Source organism: Rhea americana, unplaced genomic scaffold, assembly GCF_003343005.1.
Source record: "Rhea americana isolate MKP2758 unplaced genomic scaffold, rheAme1 scaffold_396, whole genome shotgun sequence".
Classification (NCBI taxonomy): Eukaryota; Metazoa; Chordata; class Aves; order Rheiformes; family Rheidae; genus Rhea; species Rhea americana.
This window is the reverse complement of record NW_028186530.1, coordinates 356,795-375,095: the sequence shown is the minus strand read 5'-3', so window position 1 is coordinate 375,095 and position 18,301 is coordinate 356,795. Positions and strand designations below refer to the sequence as shown.

Genomic DNA, 18,301 nt, shown 5'->3' with positions numbered 1-18,301 from the left:
ATGGAGCCCTTCCCCGGCTGCACCGGCGCCGCGCTCCTGCTCTGCTTCAGCTACGCCAGCCTGGTCCCGGTGGAGGCAGGTAAGGGCCGCCGGCACCGCCGCCCCCGGCCGGGCGCTCCCCGCGGCCCCGGGCCGAGCCTCCCGCTGCGAGACGGCCGGTCCCGGACCCCATCCCGGTCCCGGTCCCGGTGGCCGCAGGGCTGCCCGTATGGGGGTGGGCTCGGTCGGGGAGGGGGGGAACCGAGCCCCGGCGAGAGCGTGCCGGTGCACCGGGGTGGGAGCAGTGGGCACGGCGCGGGTGCTGCGGGGCGCACGGCCAAGTGGGGCTCTGCCGAGGCGGAAGGAGTTTTCAGGCATCACTGGCCGCGACTTTGTTTGCCGGTCATGGGTGCCTGGCCGGCACGTTCGGAGGAGGCTGGTGATTTTGGACACAGAGCCCTGGAGAAGCCCCAGGGTCTGGGCTTTCGGGATGTGTCGAGCGCTCACCCTGGTGTCCACAAAGGCAGAGCCCCAYCAGGTCCCAGCGCGGGGGCTTACGGTGGGTCGTCTCTCGAAAAGGCAGCTCATAGAAACGTGGCATGAAAACAACAGCCCAGGGCGAGCGAGCAGAAACCGTTTTCCAGCCCTGGGCACCGGGAAGGCAAAGGTTCTCGTGTCCCTGTGCAACGTCTGCCCGCATCGAGAGTCTGAACTGGAACAGGGAAGACAGAACCAGGTCTGCTCTGCTCACACCATGGTGCTTTAACCTTAGCACCCCCCTCCCCTTTCCCCGTCCACCCACCAGGCTGTCAGGGGGCTACCGAGCTCCTGTAGCTGCCAAAGGCCTTCTGAGCTCCGGAGGACGAGCACAGCTGCTCTGGAGGAGCATGTTGCCTCTTCCCGAGGGCACAACACACACTGGCTTGGTAAAACCAGGCCCCTTTGACTGACCTGCTCAGAGGAAACCCCTTTCTGAAGGGCAAAGGTCCCCACGTAGTTAATGCTTACAGTGAAACGACCGGAACACACTCAGATCCCATCTCTGCATCAGGCCAACCGAGTTCTCACCGAGCAGCCCGTGCACGGGCACCGCATCCCCGCAGAGGCCGGCAGGTGCTTCCCCCGGCCCCTCGCCTTCGCCTCGCAGAGCCGGCCTGAGCAGACGCCCTCCTTGGGCTCTGTTTACTCATACCAAGGCCTGTCTCCCTCATTCACCGAGTGCGGGCAGGGTGGCTGCAAGATGTTGTTGGAACAGCTGCTTTGATTTGCAAAACGCTGATTGCCAGAATATCTCGCATTCCAGAGGACTGGAGATGGCTATTAGCGATGCACAGCTAGGGAGTGGAAATTCCTACGTCTGAGCCAGCCCAGCGAGTTGCTGGAGTTATGCTAGCCCTTGTCCTGCCTGCACCGGGGCTGCAGAAACCCCCCAAATGCCTTCGGCTTCGACACACTTGTCCTTCACCAGACATTGGCATGCTGAAGTTGCCATTTCACAACTGACAGACACGGGGTGATTAAATAAACATTCCTGAAGGAAGGGGAAAATAATCGAGCACAATGGAGGCATCTGCAATTGTAAGAGCCTTCCCAAGTCTGCACAAACTAGGACACTCTCCCTGCTCTTCCTTATCCTTGAATCACCTCAGTCAGTAACTGAGAGTAAACATGGAGCTGTGTCCCTGCCCATAATTGCCATTTGCTTATGTATTTTAGACAGTGTTTGTGGGCTAGGAAGTGTCCATGAGATTTTACTCGCGGGGCAGGTATATAAATATACGTACGGCAGCACCGTGTAGTGGTTACAGCATCCAGTGGGGAGGCTGGAGTCCTGGCTTGTTCTCAGCTCTGAAAAAGCTGTGTGACCTTGGTGTTGTGCCACACAACCCTGCTGCCTCCCGTTTGTGTTGCTGCCTTGCAAATGATTGTGGATGTGCTCTCCAGCAGCCTGGCTAGCTAGTAAACTTGTACTAAACCCATTTTTCAGATAGAGAGAAGAACAAGGGTATTGAGTGATTTTCCCAAGGTCACACGGAGAGGGTGTGACAGCAGCACTGCCAGCAGTGTGTCCCAGCCCTATCCAACGTGGCCGCGAGAGCAGACCCCTGCTAGTCTCGCTCTTCCTCTGAACACTGAGACGGCAGCACAATGCTGTCCTGCAGAAGGGCCATGAACGACCCCCGATGCTGCCGATGTCGTTGAGGTCCCTGCTGCTGGAGAGGGTAGAGCATCTGTGTGTCTGTGACTGGTGGGGTCCAGGGTAGCTGCCCTGGTGCACAAGTCAGAAGTCTTCAGAAAGGCCCACGGAGAGGAGACCGGCCCCAGCAGGTGCGGGCAGGGGAGGGAGGCTCAGCAGGCCTTCCTCTTTGGATCCAGAGCTCATGCAGACAATTTTTAAATACCTGTTGTGAAAGGTTAGAGTTACTGTCCCTGGCAAAGGACTGGAGAGGAACATTGCAAATTTTCCATTAATTCAGCRTTAGGGCTGACAAGTGAATGGCAGGACACTGGCCCCGCACACACACTGGGGTCTGCTCYGAAAGCCCAGTCAGGACTATTTATTGCAAGACGATGCCAAGGTGGATGAGAAGGGGAAGCCGGACCAAGGGGACAAGGGAGCCTCCACTCTTAATTCTTTGATAGCTCTCAGCATCACACCAGTGACCGCATTAGCAAGGCCCTCCAACCCATTCCTACTGCTGTCGCTCAAAGGGATCATTGAGAAAAATGTTTAAGTTGTTTAGTAGATCTGCAATACAATTTAATTTTGTAATAGCGTTTGTTCTGGAAGCTGGCTGGCCCACTCTGCCCAGCATGCAAGGCCCCGAGCTGCCAATGGCCCACTCCCCATTACGCAGAGGTAATGAAAGAGGGAAGTGAGCTGTGCAGAATGCGGAGTCGCGGGGCTGCTATTAAGGACCATAAGAGCAGCAGGGGGATGTTGTGCAAAGATGATGAAAGACCTCGAAATAGGCCAAGGCCTCCGCAGTTTCCTAGGGCAAACAGCATCCCTGCAAAGTATGCAGACATAGAGCAACTGAAGTCAGATTTATTCCTGGAAGATGGAGGGGAGATATAAAACTCTTTACAGGGTTAGGCAAAAATTTATCCTCCAGCACAACTCTGGGCTGCATCCTGCTCTCAACCTTATCTTAATCTTCAGTAGGATCTGGACAGGTCTCCAATTCAAGGAGTCAGGCACATTAACACCTCACTCACCTCTGCTGTCCAAAAACRGTCCTAAACATCTGTCTGATTGTTAATCAGCTTTATAGCAATTCACTACTCTTCTGCTTTTTTTCTGTCTCTGCTGAGGTGAATCTCTACTCTCACGTTCTCCCCRGACAGCTCCACTGACTGTGGGGGGTAGAGAAGCGCAAGCTGRAAGTACAAGTTCAACTGCAGACACTGTCCCCAGACCTGTATCTTATTGAGCCTCTTGACCTCTTCCTCCAAGCCATGGGAACCGAGGTCCCCATCGTCTGGCAGGAGCATGCGTGTGATCAAAACCCGAAGCAAGGAACAAGCAGCGCTCTGCACGCCAAAGCGGTGATCGGTCTGACAGCTGTCTGCAGCTGGCACAACAACCCACGCCGGCCCCTTCCCCTCCCACTCAGGCCACGGAGATTCCTGGCCAGCTGATGAATGACATAAGCATTTTATTGATTTCTGCATTCGGCACAAGAGAGATTTAATTGAAATATGGAGGTTTCTAACCTCAGTGTCAACCTCTCAGCAGGGAAGCTGTTGTGCAAAGTGGCCAAGGTTGTGCTATCCTATTCCAAACACCACCTCCTGCTGAGAACATACATGTGAAAAACAGAGATCCCTTCCAGACAGGGACAAGCTCACACACATATTAACCATGCACAGGCACAGTGGACAGAATTAAAAGCAGCTTTTGATGGACTTAAGCCCACTTCTACTGGTACTCAGTATGACTCAGTCCTTTCAGCACTTATTGTTAAATAAACCCCTCCTGTTTTATAAAGTACCCAGAGGCCAAATTAAGGCCTGACACAAGTATAATTCAGTTAAAAGCATAAATGTATTGTGCACTGAAGCACGAAAATCTTTATGTGAACAGTAAAAATGTGAGTGTTTGATACAGGAGCAGACCTGGTTTGGGACTGGAGAGCAAGCTCTCTGGAGAGAAGCGGGTACTGGCGTCCAGTGGCTGACCAGGGAACTCCAAGACTTGCTCACCCCATGCTGCCTCTGACAAACTTTTCTTACACATCTACAACACTCTACAGCTGCAGGCTGAGAAGAGCTATATAAAAGACCATGGTACCCAGGCCTCATCCTCGACAAAACGTGCCACGGCAGTGCCTCACCTCTGGGTTGGCACTGTTAAAACCCAAGTCATGGCACTGACAAGACCCAAGGCAATCCCACACAGCCCCAGGCCTCACGCCGCAGGAAGCCTGGAGGCACGCGTACTCATCCAAAGTACTGTGACGGGCACACACCTAATCTAAATGTTGTTTTGCTGCTGTTGACTAGCTAAGCTGACTCTTCTCCCCGCTTCCTCCTGACCTCCGGTGGGTGGCCAGGGCTGGGCCTGAAGAGTATCTCTGTGCTCCCTGGAAGGGCTCCAGCCTCCCTGACAATCTGTATTTCCACCTGCAGGTTCAGACACCCTCTCACCGGGCAAACAGCAATAGGGCCCAGGGAGGGCAAGGCCTATCAGTATACCACTTGTACAAAGGAGGGGGTGGCCAGCAGGAAATAACTGACTCTTTCTCATTCTAAAGAACTGCCAGTTGGTCTTTCTGCTCCTTGAAATAGAGCATAGCACATAGCCCTGTTTCCCATGCRACTGGGAGCAGGAATGGCAGTAGTGGGTCCCTGCTTCCTCCCACTCCCCTGCAGGCTCTCTTCATTAAAACACTCAGGGAAGCTGAACAGTGCTCCAGCCCTCGCTAAATACCCCATAAAGTTGACAAGCAATTATATCCACTGAAGAGAGCCCTGCTGGGAGAGCAAAGAAAAGCTCTGAAAGACAGCAAAAGCAGGTCTTTTCACATTTACTCATATGCTGAGGAAAGAAAGGACCCCATGCCCCAGGGCAGGAGCGACTGTACAGCAGAGTTTTGGGTAGAACATCACATGGGACCTTACCAGATGCTCCTTCCCCTTGCAGGTCATGTTCTTCTATCTCCCATGTCCACAGAAAAGGTCGCAGTGCAGGAACAAAGAGAAATTGTGATTTAAGGTTGACATTTACTGCTTCCCACAGGAAAGGGCATGCAGCTTGCAGGTGCTGCCGGGGCCCAGGGAATGGAAGGAGAGCACTGAACGATCCACTTCAGAGCCTTGGCAGGCAGTCTGGTTGCTGGAGCTAACTGAATTGGAAAATGCCATGATTACAGCGTAGTATTGCCTGTGTAGGAAGCAACTGCATTTTACTCCAGCCACTTTCAAGTACAGCTCTAGGCCTATTCGCAGTTTCCAAGAAAGCTGAATTCAAAGGGAGCAGATTTATGAGGAGGCTGGATCCCTTGACTGTGGAGATAAACCTGGAAACACACTCTAATGACAAATCTGTGGCTGGAGTAGATGACTCCGCTATCAGAGCTGACCTCAAAGGGTGTGATATTAGCACGGAGCCTTCGTTTTACTCTCTGCGGATGGTCTCCCCAGTAGCTTGCACGGCAAAGGCAGCAAGCTGGCTCCCACTCCCAGCCACGTCGTAACAGCTCAGGGTTGGACAGCAGAAACTGCAAATTCAGAGTGGCCTCAACAGGGAGAGCTGTGACAGTAAGGAGAGGGCCAGTGGCAGAGGAGCCAAGAGCTCTGAACTCTTCACATCAGCACCTTTGAGGCCTAGGTACCTCACTGACTTTTCAGCCTCAACCTCTCCATCCGTACAACTAGGATAAAAACAGCCCAGTATACTTCAGGGTGCTTTCAGGGACTCATTAGTTCATTTCCATTTAACTCTCTGGTAGCCTGTTCTCTCCTTCTCATAGATCCCAGAGGAGCTTACAAGCTGTTTAAGATCTGTCATATGATCCCAGAAAAAACCCAACGCTCTACCCTGTGTGTGAGTTTTTCTACACCTGTCATGAAACTTAGAGGAAGAATTTTAATGTCCAAGATCAAACATCTTGATTTTAAAAAGTCCTGACTTAGCAAGCATGTCTAGCTTCTTGCTAGTCAACAGTTCTCCTCTTGTGTTTTTCTTATCTAATGCCACAAGGAGCTAGCTGAGCATCCCACTTGTGGCCTCTAGTATGAGGCAAAGCATGCCTGATGCCTCTCTATGAAACCTTCTGTCGCAGTAGGTTTAGAGTGAGTTAAATAGCACAAGCCCATTGACTTCAGCATCCAGGGCTCAAGGATGTGCTGTGGGCTTCACAAAAAGCTAATGGTGGAGCAAGGTAGAATGGAAACTGCCCGGGACTCAGTCCACAGACTCAGCCTTGGAAAGGAAACAGCTTTCAGGAAACTAGTCCTACAGGGAGAGCCAAAGTGGGGAAAAGGGGTCTCCTTTGTCCGTGCAGAAAAGTGATGAGCATGTGGAAGACATGCAGCATAGCCACGCTAGGAACAGCTCCCTCTCTGGACTTCATGTCCAGGGCACTGGGCCAGGTGTCTTTCTCTCACCACTTCCCTGGAGAACAAGCAAAATGAGTTTGATGGTACAGAATTGTTTCCACTTCATTAAAGATCTTTGAACAAGATGTCAATTAACAAGGGGTCTCATGTTGGCTTTCCAGTGTCAATTTATATGTTGTCTCTACTTAAAGGTATTAGGAAGGTATAAAAACATAAAAAGCTATACTTTATGATCTTTGTGATATTAAATACTTCTTTGAAGTTAGCTATGTACTGGCTATTTGATACCCCTAAGTTCTACTAGATAGAAGCTATTGGACACATACAGTGATACATAATGGTTTGGGTACACAGTATGGAAAGTACTAAGTATGAGCGAGCAGTAGCTGTGCACCAGCTGTTGGGAGCTGATGGCTTGGAGTAGAGGGATGGCTCTTAGCCCGGCAGTACTGCCATGGAAGTGCTCTGGCTCTGCCCTTGCCACAGAGCTCATGCCTGTGCCATTCCTCCCCGCTAGCAGATGTGCCAGGTAGGCTCAGCCAACATGCTAGGTAGCAGCAGTGGCGATCTCAAGCCCTCAGATAGCCAGGGCTGTGGCAAGATATCCTGGTGTCTCAGACACACTGTTCCCACACTCCTTCTCCCCAGCCTCCTGTCAGTTGCTGCCCCCTGTGCTCACCCTACTGCTCTCCATCAGCAGCCTCTCCTTCACAGGTGGCAGCAGCAGTGGGTTGGGGACATACCTTCTCCCTTCTCTTCTCCCCTCCTCATCCTGTCCATGCCACAGCTCCAATGACGTAGTCAACATAAGGGGCAGGTGGGTGGTTTCCTGTTCCTTGTGCCAGCAGCTGCTGTGTCGACAATGAAAAGCCGGGGAGGAATCAGCCCAAAGCTGTAAAGTGCTTTTTTCCCCTCTCTCTCTCTCTCAAATGAAAGTCCATTAATAATCAGCAGAGCGTTTAATGAGAGGCTAGAAGGAGTTCTCAGCATTAAGAGGGGATTAAGGGTAATCTTCACTGCTTACGCCTCCTTGCTGTGTGGAAGAGGCCCTGACCTGCTCCTGCCAAAAGGGCCCAGGGTGGGTAGGAGTGAGGCAGGGCTGAGACACACATCCTTGGGGGATGYAGGGCTGCAACTCTCCTGATGAAAGGTCCCTGTGAAAAGAAAATGAGACATAGTTTAAGCATGATCTGTATTGACGTAGCCACTCCCAGTTAGAAATCGTCAAGAGTTTATCTTAATTAATCAAACAGGGGGCTTCAAGTTCTGCTGGCATGAAAAAGACAGCATCTTTTCATATGAGCATACAGCACAAAACTCAAATTTGGCCAGCCAGATCCTCTGCCAGTTTGCAATGTGTAATTTGCTCAGGCTGGCATTGCAGCCTCTGAGCTGAGATGAAACTAAACTGCTAAATCACAAACCTTGTACCATATGGGTTCCTTACAGACCAGACAGGGGATACGTTGTCCTCAGTGTCTCTGGAGTAAACATGCACGAGAAAGGCTTCATGTTCATAGCCTGTTCTTTGCTATCTTGCCTAAAGGGGGGGGATTAATTCCCTCTGGGGCCTCCCACCCTCTAGACYTGCTCCCTAGAACATCATGAGCTTCATTGGCTGCCATAGACAAAGAAGTAAAGTTTTGAGGAGTTGCATATGACTCTAAAAGGAACTAAACATTTGGATTTGGCACCTCAAGGCCCTGCTGGAGATGCTGACTCCCTAGAACCAGCTGGGAAACAGAAATTATGTCTTCTCTACCTGACCTCAGTCCAACTGGCACTACAAAGAACTGCAACTGGCCCAGGGAGCCAAAAGCAGTGTGGAATATCTTGGAACAGTGATTAGATTTTAGGAAGTCATGATCTCATCATGTATCTCCTGGGTGCTCAGAGAAAAGCATCCTCATGGACTAAAATTTGGTTCTAAATTATTCACTCAACTCTAGGAGCAGGGAACTCATTTTCCAGGCTTTGTACTTCTGTCAAATGCTGTGTGTAATTCTCTTTTCATATAGCTTTTATACTGGTTTGACATCACTGATTTATGTGTAGCTACTCCTAATCTATAGTAGTGAAGGAGAAATGCAGCCAGATCTGTTGTCCTAAATTTTAGTGTATTATCTGCTGACTTCAAATATCCCTGTCTCTCAGGTCTTACTATCAAGGRGGCTTTGTAAAGTGCTTTTGCCCATCCATGCCAGCTGATCTCTCCTCGTGTTACAGCCTCCAAGCTCTGGGTTGCAGCTTTGCCGAGTGTTTCCCTTCCACCTTGCAGCCCTCTGCCCTCTCTCACCAATTCCCAGAGAGGCTGTTTGTTTTCCTCCTCCAGCTCTGCTATATCCTTCCTACTCCTACACATTTTATGTCATCAGAAAACTTAAGACATTTCTTATGGTATGCCTCCCTCAAGGTCACAAATTTCAAAAGGGACTCAGGCACCAACTGTGGCACACGGTATGCTCTCTTTTCCCAGCCCAAAGCCTTTTCACTGATACTTTGCTCTCTGTTTCTGTGAGGTTAATTCATCTGTTTTCAAAGGCCTCCTTGACCTAGGTTGGGTAAATCAGTGGTAGCTTTTCCTAAAAATATTCAGAAAAGACARTCATGCTGGGATTTAACTGTACTGTGGTACTCTGAGAAGGGTGAAGTGCCTAGCTGCAGCTGGAGACTGTTTTGTCTCCCATCTCTCAACTCCGTCATGTCCTCCCTATGTTCTAGCAAATTCATTAGGCATGACTCACAGACCTTCCCGGTGCACATTCCCATCTGCTGACTGCCCCTTACTAAAATTAGACTTTACTCTAATTGGCATGTGGGTTCAGTCGCAGGGAAAGGTGAGGAACTGCAGACCCACATCCCTTCCTCATGTCACAGCAGGGAGCTGAGTCCAAAAGGGACCAGTGCTCTGGCTGAGAAGGGCGATCTGTCTCCCTGGCTCAGCTTGTCCTTGGGCCTGCTGCTGCAGCCGGCAGCAGACAGTGCATGCAGTGACACTGGGGACAATAAGGGTTTATGTTCTCTTAAAGCTGGGTAGAGACCACTGACTCATTTCATGAAGGCCCTAAGAGATAATGCTCTGGATCAATACTGACTTGATCATATATTCCAAAGAAGAAGGATATCTCTCTCTATGAAATCCTGGACTCCCTGGTTGACTGCTGCTTCTAAAATCCCAAATTTGTGCAAACTGGGCCATGCACCTTTCACTGACCTTTTAGCTCGCTAACTCTCTAGAATGAGTCTGGGYCCAAATGATTTGTCCAGATGTCCTATTCTTAAGGGTCTCGCTAACAGGCCTGGTAGATGTGGGTCTCCTATCTGCCAGAAAGGGAATCTAGACACTGGGTATTGTTTAGGGAGGAGAGAAGGGAATAAAGTCATTGCTCTGCTAACTGCACAACAGGACTGACCTTCAGCAGGGGAATTTTGTGCTCCCATGCTTTCCCTGTTCCCTCGGGAACATTCACCAGGAGTGAAGTCAGTTGTTAGGAGATACTGACACTAGAGCTAGAATATTTTTGGCCATATCCAGGCAGCTGTGACTGACTATAAATCCAACAAGTGCTACTGGAGATGTGCACAAATGCATTCTTTTACTGTTGACCTCAATCTCAGCCCCAGAAGTGCAGTGTTGTGCAATGGTTACAAAGCAATAGAAGTACTATTCTTTAGTAAAGAATCAGAAAAAAATTACCCCTTCTCACCCTACTGCCCTCTCTAGGGAAGCTGGAATCCCARCAGTCTGGTTAGCTGAGATTACTGCTTTTGGTTAGGAGCAAGAATTAGAGATTATGAATTAAATTTTACCAATGGAAAGGGAGCAAGAGCCCAACCTGCTGCACTCAGCACTGGAAGAACTGTGCCAAGCTTACGAAGGAAAAGCTTTTCCTGAGATACAGAGAAAGGCTTTGCATTGTGCAGCCCCTCCAGGAAGAGGTTCCCGATGAGGGTGTGCAGGAAGGAGGGCATGAGCCCAGCTTGTACACCAGTGCTCAGCTTGCCTTGGCAAGGCTAGCAACTACACAGATCAGCTGTGCAGTTGGGAACTCAGTAGCTGTGCTCTTGAGTTGGAAACAAACACTAAACACAGAGCCTCAGGTTACTGCTTTCACAGTTAGCCCTTTTCACATTACAATGGTTGTCGGTGCCATTACAGCATGTTTACCCTGATAGCTTAAGTGGACAGTTGTTGAAGTTCACTGACCAACAACAGGCCATTTAAGAGACAGCCCTTCAGTCTCACAGCCTGCCCATTCAAAATGCAGGGACTAAGAAGGAAATCATTGCCACCCCACCTACCTCACTGGCACTGCCTGCAAAACTCTATCAAACTAACAAGGAAAGAACGAGCACTCCACTGTTTACTACACCTGAATTTCAAATCTCATCAGAGCTCATTAAAGCATTCACCTTTCCACACTTCCAAGGCAGTTTTTGCTTGTCCTCCCAGATGTCACTGTCACACTATAACAGGAGGCACCAGAGAAAAAGTGGCACATGGTTGAGAACGATGAAATGAGTAAGATAATCAGTGGTGTACTGAGGTATCAACAGAAGTTGTTTCTAACAGTAAGTATTTCACATGTCTAATACAACTTCACATTCTCAGCAGAGATCTCCTAGAACCTCACTATTAATTAAAACCTGGAATAGTTGCGATTTTCATGCCAGACGCCCAGAGCCACCTACAGGAAAGTCCATTTGCCACTCAGTTTCTCATGCCTTGGACTCCAGCTAAATCCTGTTTTCTTTTAGTGTCCATGAGCAAGGTCCTTTCCCACTCCCTCGCCTTTGCTCTGTCTTGTTTGCAGCTGTGACTTTGCCTCAGTAAAGGCTCTGCTTTCCCTCCTTGCAGACAGCCCATCAGCTCCAGTAAATGTCACAGTCAAACACCTGAAAGCCAACTCAGCCGTTGTGACTTGGGATGTTCTGGAGGATGAAGTTGTCATTGGATTTGCAATTTCCCAACAGGTACAGTGTCTACAGTTACTCAGTTTCAGCCATGCTCATCTTCACCCCAGGTTCCCTCAGTTTCCACACTCTCTTGCTGCAGTTTAAGCCCATTCCTTCTGCCCTATCCCTCATGGTCTGGAAGGGGACTTGCTTCCCGTCCTCTTTGCAGCAGCCCTTCACRTATTGGTAGCTGCAGAGAGGAAAGGGTCCGATAGTCTCCACATCCATGGTGGACAGGGCAGGAATCAGCAGTCTTAGGTCACAGCAGTGCACACAGGAGGCCTCTCCACCACTCTGTGCTCTCCTCTCTCGGCTTCCAGAAGAAGGACGTGCGGATGCTGCGCTTCATCCAGGAGGTGAACACCACCACCCGCTCCTGCGCCCTCTGGGACCTAGAGGAGGACACTGAGTACATAGTGCATGTCCAGTCCATCAGCATCCAAGGCCAGAGCCCTGCCAGTGAGCCAGTCCTCTTCAAGACCCCCAGAGAAGCTGAGAAACTAGCCTCTAAAAATAAAGGCAAGTGTGGGTGAGTTCCTGTGTGGCCCCGGGAAGCCCAGGCAGTGTAGGGCAGAGGGCTCCACAGAGAGGAAAGCAGTGTCCTATGCAATGAGAACAGCAGAGCTAAACACAGGCAGAGCTGAGTTTTTCTCTCACAGCCCCACTTGAACAAGCAGGATGCCATGAGCGTATTAGTGGGCAAGGCAGATGCGTGTGCAAAGCACTAGGGAAATGCTGAGGTTACAGCTGCTATCAGGGCTGAGCCCTGTGAGTTTGCACTTGCAGGGACTATTGTCACAGTGTCTGCAGTATCAATATACTTCTATGTGAGCTTCGCTGGAAGGGTTACACCTCAATACTGAACAGAGTACATCTAATATTGAGCGTAGGACACTTCCACAAGTTACGACGACTGTGACTGTATCACGCTAACCAAGCAGGYGCAGGGTGCCTCAGCAAAATAGTACCAACAGCTCAGTAGTCATTGCTGCCAAAGCCTGGTTCTTCATTTTTTTCCCCGTTTCAGATGATGTATAACATGCACAATGATGAAAAGAAGGTTTACAGCCTGGGATCTTGTGTTCAGCATCCTTGCAAGCGGAGACTGCCAAGGGAAATTCCTGAGCAGCCTGTGCTGAGAGGGCACTCGGAGAGACTGAGCCTCCTGTGCTTGGATTCCAGGAGAGCAGGAAAAAGATACTCAGAGACTCACACTTTTCTTAGACTTCAAATGATTTTGTCAAATCGGGCACTTCCTGATTGGCAGCCCCGGCATTTGTCCTTCTTGAGCCAGACCAGACAGTGTGAACATTTTATGTCAGTGAGGATCTCTGCTGGAAAAGCACTGGGGAGTGTAGGGGTCTAGTATATAACCTACCAAAGAACCCAGCCTGTTGCAGGGGCTTTTGGCCATGGTTCCTAGGATGCTGCAAGTTCTCTACTCCTTCTGCTAAAATGATTTGGTGTCTGTAAATACTGAATTGTTGTTCATCTGAAAGCACTAAGAGGAGCACTGCTTCCCTCCCTGGAGGCCTGAACTGTAATCTTAGTGCTTTGAGGCCAAGGAGGCACATTACGCCCTGCAAAAAGGTTCTACTCATTTCCAAATCCCATGGCTCCACTGAAAAATACCACACCAGGCTCCACACTTCTGAGCCGGGAGAGGAACTGCTGAAGCATGCAGGGCTTTGTGACAGGCACAGCAGCTCTAACAGAGACCAGAGACAGAGCAGTGCAAATCACCACAGGGCCAGATACCGTGTGGACTTTATCCACAGCAGCTCCAATGTGGTAACTGCCTGTTAAGCCTGTGTACTGCTCCTTGCTCATCCTCATGTCCTGCAGGTTGTTGGGGAAGAGCGTGGGGCAGTTACCACACAGCAGCTGATGCACTGTAAGTTCACAGTGCAATTTATGCTCTTTGTGTGACTGATGGGTGAGGACTTGCTCTTTGCTAGCTTTGACCCTGATGCACTGATGATTTGAGTCAAGGGCACTGTTAAATTGGTGTCTAGTGCAGCCTGACTGTGCTGGGTGGTTAGATTTCATGGTCTCTCTTTCCCCTTGTGCAGATGAGGTGACAATGAAGGAGATGGCGAAGAAAAACCAACAGCTGCGAGCAGGGGAAATTCTCATCATTGTTGTGGTGTTGTTTATGTGGGCAGGTCAGTTCAGCCTTTCTGTCAAAAGCACATAATATCCCAAAAGCCTACTTGCTTGCTTGGTTTGCACGTGTAATCATGTAAGACCTGACAAGAAATCCTCCCTCCCATTAAGTGTATTGCATATTCAGCAGTAAGGGCACTTCATTTCTCTCTGTAGCACCAGAAGTTGGGCAGTGCCAGAAGTAGGATGGGGACAGGGTCAATCAGTGGTCTGATCTGGTATAGCAGGAAGTAAAATAATGGACTTGATGAACCACTTTTCTAATTCACCATGGCTAATCCTGTAATCTCAATTTTTCCAAAAAGCACTGATGATAATGCCCTCAGCCATCCACAAGGATGCCTCAAGCCCTTCAAATGATACAGGTCACTGTCATTATCTGGCTTACTATACGACTCCAAGTCTCATGCAAAACAGAAATTTCTGCAAGAGTTCTGCCAAACAGACATGAGATATCCAAGACAGAGTTATGATTGTCTTACTCTCAATATCCACTATTATATATTTACTAAAACCCACTTTAAAATTCATTAAAATAACAAAAGTACCGAAACAACAAATAGCCCAAATATCAAAACACCAAGAAAACCAGATCCTCTCCAAATGCAGTATTAATACAAAGAATAGTATTTAACAGGAAGAGGACGAATATTACAAGAAACACATTAACCAAAAGGAAAGAAAAGTCTACACAAGCTTAGAATGGAGGCAAAAGGAACATGACTAGCATTAGCCGAAAGTTGGACCACGTCTAGGTATCCAAAACTGTGCGTTGAAGCCCAGCTTTTGGCAATGTTTGAAATCTGCCTTGGTCTTTCTTACACCCTGGAGCCACTAATCCTTTTAATCCAAGTAGAGATTCTGTTACAAGAGGGCTACTGCAGCGTATTTTTTTTTATGAGTAAGGCCACACACATGGCTGCAAGTACCTGATGCTGTGGGAGGTGAATAAAGCTGTCCTAGGGCCACTTTGCTGTGGAATGGGTTGGGTATAGCTATGGGCGCATACACTAACACAGCCTCTAACAAGCAGACCATCAAATAAACACATTCCTTCCAAATGAAGACCCTTCACTACAGCCTTTTTTTTAAGAAATACAAAGATGTAAAAAAAATGTCCAAAGAGAAACAAGAGTTTTCTGGCATGAGTTTAGGTCATTTCAAGAGGCCCCTATACCAAATCGTAACTAGGACAGATCTGGCTCATACATTTTAAGCTAGCAAACACAGAGAGGAAAATGCCCAAGTTCTGCTCTGTCCACTTATGGTATCTGGAGTGGCTACAGCCAGCACTTCAGCTAGTTCAGGTTGGAAATTTTATGCATGAGTTAAGAGGAAATAAAGTTTGCACATGTTTGTTTTCTATTTAGAGCCACAGCCTCCCCTGGCTGCCACTCAGCTGCTGCTCCTGCTGCAACATAAAACATTAATGAAACAGCATGATGAGTTTGTTCCCTATGAGCCACAGAACATGCTGCCCATAAGAGAAATGGTTCAGGTGACCCTAGGAAATTGGCAGGCTGGCAAATTAACACTGTGGTAAATCTTGTAATCCATAAAAGACAACCTTTGCCAGGCAGTATTTACTCCTCTTGTCCCAGCCAAACCAGTTTTCCACACACASAGTGTATAAAACATCTCACAGAAAATCCTCCTCAGTTAGAATTATTGCTAAACACGATATCCAAGTGAAAATCTAAACTAAGGATACAAGGTGTCCACGGTCTTTTCAGTGTTCATGTCAAGTTTTAGCTCTGCACATTCAAATTTAAATGTCCTGCCTGTAAAAACTGTCATGAATAATTACACAAAGTAACTCAGCAACTGATTGATTCATTGTATTATGACCTAAAACTCAGATCACGTCTGAACGAAGAATTTGCTAATACCACGATTTCCCTTCTAGGTAGATGACGTATTTATGAAGGAAAGTGGGTGGGGAAAAATGTATCTACRCCTCATGGACTCTTTACAAAGTTTCAATATACAAATAACTTCTTTCTAGCCTTTAATCTGGCCTGGTAACCTCAATCTACCACTATGTTTTAGCAAATGCAGACTGCGACCAGTCTGTGCCCAGGGCTCTGAACTCAAGAGACAAGACCTGGGCTCTTGTACTGACTATACTTCTGATATTGTTCACTGTTTTGCTTCTCTGTGCCTCACTTTTGCCATCAGAAATGACAGAAGGTGTGATTATGGCAGACATTAACTTATTCTCCTAGGACCAACCATTTGCTCACACACAAGGAAGAATTTGGACCACTATGTTTATCAGGAACACCTGGGGACTGCTGCCGTAACAACACCTCACTTTGYAAGGCACTTTGTGATGAACTGAAGAAAGCTCTACATATGTTGTACTGTCAGGGGAGCTGGAATATTTTCGAGTAAGGGAGAAGCAGTATCTGCCCAGTTCTACTTTAACACTCTTTGGAATATGCAGGCAGAGAAGTTATTTGGTCAAAATGTCATGTAAAGGCTTGTGACAAAGACATTTTCAGTCTTCTTATTCGTCATGGCAGCACCTGCTTTGCTCTTCATGGGCCTCTGTGTGTGGGAGGAAATTTCCACYGGCGGTTTTTGCTGTCGTCACTGTTGCATATTTACAGATGTCACCCTGCTGCTCAAGAGACCTCGGCTTGTTTCATATGCAGGCGGGTACAGTACCTGCCTCTCATCTCCCAGCTTCAGCTCCTTCTCTCCATCTCAGAGGAGGTAGATCAGAGGACACATTTCCACTAGCCAGAAATATCAGGAGCTCCTGTGTTTGCAAAGCAAAGATCCCATTTAACCACATGGTTAGTGTTAATGCCTATCCAAATGTAGGGCTCAAAACACTTGTCCCAATTAATGACAGGGAAATCAGAATATAACTCATCTTCTGTCCTAACTGGTTTAGCACGGAATTTGGCACTGAGAATCAAACAACAGAGGACTGACTAGCTGTGTTAGAAAACGATCTTTAGGAGCAATTGTGGATGCTGCTGAGATCTCTGCCAAGGCACAAAGCAGGCTGGCAAGTAAGGGATCTCTGATCACCTCAGGCTCTGCAGCCCAAGCTCATTTGTGTGATCACTAATGTTTTTTCCTGTTAGGGGTGATCGCCCTCTTTTGCAGACAGTACGATATCATCAAAGATAACGAACCAAATAACAGCAAGGAGAAAGTCAAGAGCGCCTCCGAGAACAGCACTCCCGAGCACCAGAGCGGAGGACTGCTCCGCAGCAAGGTGAGATGCTGCTGGCACACAGTGGGGAACGTGGCAGCCAACCTACTTGCAGCTGGGCCTCAGCTAAATTAACCAAAAAGCAGCCTCCGGTCCACATCCTCACTGCAGCCTCTGCCAAGCCCAGGGGTAGTAAGGGGAGACTCCTTCACCCTCACACATGCCAGCACCACAGCTCCATGAGCAGTCTGAGCCTCCCAAACACATCAAAACACTAGTGTTTCACTCTCAGCTCCAGGTTAGCCTCTGTGTCCCCATCAATAAAAGGGAGATTTCAATCCATCTGGTGAGCCTACTTCTTTGCACAGCTGTTGTAGCCGCAGCTAAGACCAGCCTCAGTTCTGGCCCTTTTTCATTATCCTGGGGGGATGGGAACAAGAACTTTTCCAAAAACAAAATTCTCCAGCACACTGCATTGATCTCCGGTGTTTATTTCTTTTCTCCCTACTGATTCCTATACATTCTCTCTTCCTTTGTCTTCTCTTCTAGTTTCCGAAAAACAAGCCCTCAGTGAATATCATTGAAGCGTGACAGCCTACCATCTGATAGATGGACTCCATTTCTCACTCTCACTTTTTGCCTCTGAGCCTTGATGACTAAGGGAGGTGAAATATTGTTGGAGCAATTTGGAAAGAGACCTYGTGATTGTCACTTGTTGGCACAGACCTCCTTGTCTTTGTTCTGCAAAGCATCTGGCCAGAAAGAAAGATCCTGCAACTCCCCACCCCCAAAACACAAACAATTAAGATGGAAAAGCGTCAGTGAGACAGCTGCTGCCAGCGATCCTGTCCTGGACTCATGAATCACCTAGGCTGGAACGACTTCTCACACACTCCTCTCCACCCTCGCACTCCATCTTCTGGAACAATTTTCCTGTCTCTGGAAGTGTATACAGTTTTATTGTATCTTTATTTTGTCTCACTGTCACTACGTCTTGACAGTATTAACATGAGCTCAGGCATCAGTCACTGTCACTCCTCTTCAAGCAAGAAAGAAAAGCTCATCACAGACGCAACCAGCAACCAGATTTTGGCTGCTACATGCTCTCGCTTGCTTTGTTCCATCGATGTTTGTTGTATAACATGTCTTGCAGATGGGTTTTTAAAACAAACGAAAGGTGGGGGGGAAGGTATATCCCAGTTTCCATCCAAACTGCAAGGACTTTGCTGGTTGTTCTCCAGTCAGGCTGCAGCACGACTCCACTGTTGCTCTCTCCTGGCTTGCACTGGTGTACTTCACCTTGGATGATCGGGGCACACTGAACACTGAGGCACAACCAATGTGACAGAACACCTGAAGCTGTTGTTTTGCTTCCAGGATAATTTCAACCATTTTCTTCATGGTATTTTCAGCTGGGCCCAAGTCCACCAACAGTGTGATAAAAGGTCCATAAAAATGTAGCCAGTC

At 48.5% G+C, this 18,301-nt stretch overlaps 2 protein-coding genes across 2 annotated transcripts in view; one reads left to right on the top strand and one right to left on the bottom strand.

Annotated features, from left to right (window-relative positions):
• Positions 1 to 18,295, top strand: FNDC5 (fibronectin type III domain containing 5). Its single transcript, XM_085313808.1, has 6 exons — positions 1 to 79; positions 11,402 to 11,517; positions 11,820 to 12,018; positions 13,572 to 13,664; positions 16,764 to 16,897; positions 17,384 to 18,295. Exons 1-6 carry the CDS (start codon positions 1 to 3, stop codon positions 17,423 to 17,425), a joined length of 663 nt encoding a protein of 220 aa, XP_085169934.1. The 3' UTR covers positions 17,426 to 18,295.
• Positions 7,488 to 18,301, bottom strand: part of LOC146590928 (uncharacterized) — a 27,605-nt gene continuing 16,791 nt past the window's right edge. The window contains exon 5 of the mRNA XM_085313807.1: positions 7,488 to 7,697. Within this exon, the coding sequence (XP_085169933.1) occupies positions 7,544 to 7,697 (154 nt within the window). The 3' untranslated portion in view covers positions 7,488 to 7,543. The remainder of the gene's footprint in view (positions 7,698 to 18,301) is intronic.

Bases quoted from the DNA above. Each gene is read 5' to 3' on its own strand.
- FNDC5 (XM_085313808.1), top strand. From the start codon at position 1: ATGGAGCCCTTCCCCGGCTGCACCGGCGCCGCGCTCCTGCTCTGCTTC. The intron at 13,665-16,763 runs GTCAGTTCAGCC...TTTTCCTGTTAG, and splicing joins GGTGTTGTTTATGTGGGCAG to GGGTGATCGCCCTCTTTTGC. The intron at 16,898-17,383 runs GTGAGATGCTGC...CTTCTCTTCTAG, and splicing joins GAGGACTGCTCCGCAGCAAG to TTTCCGAAAAACAAGCCCTC.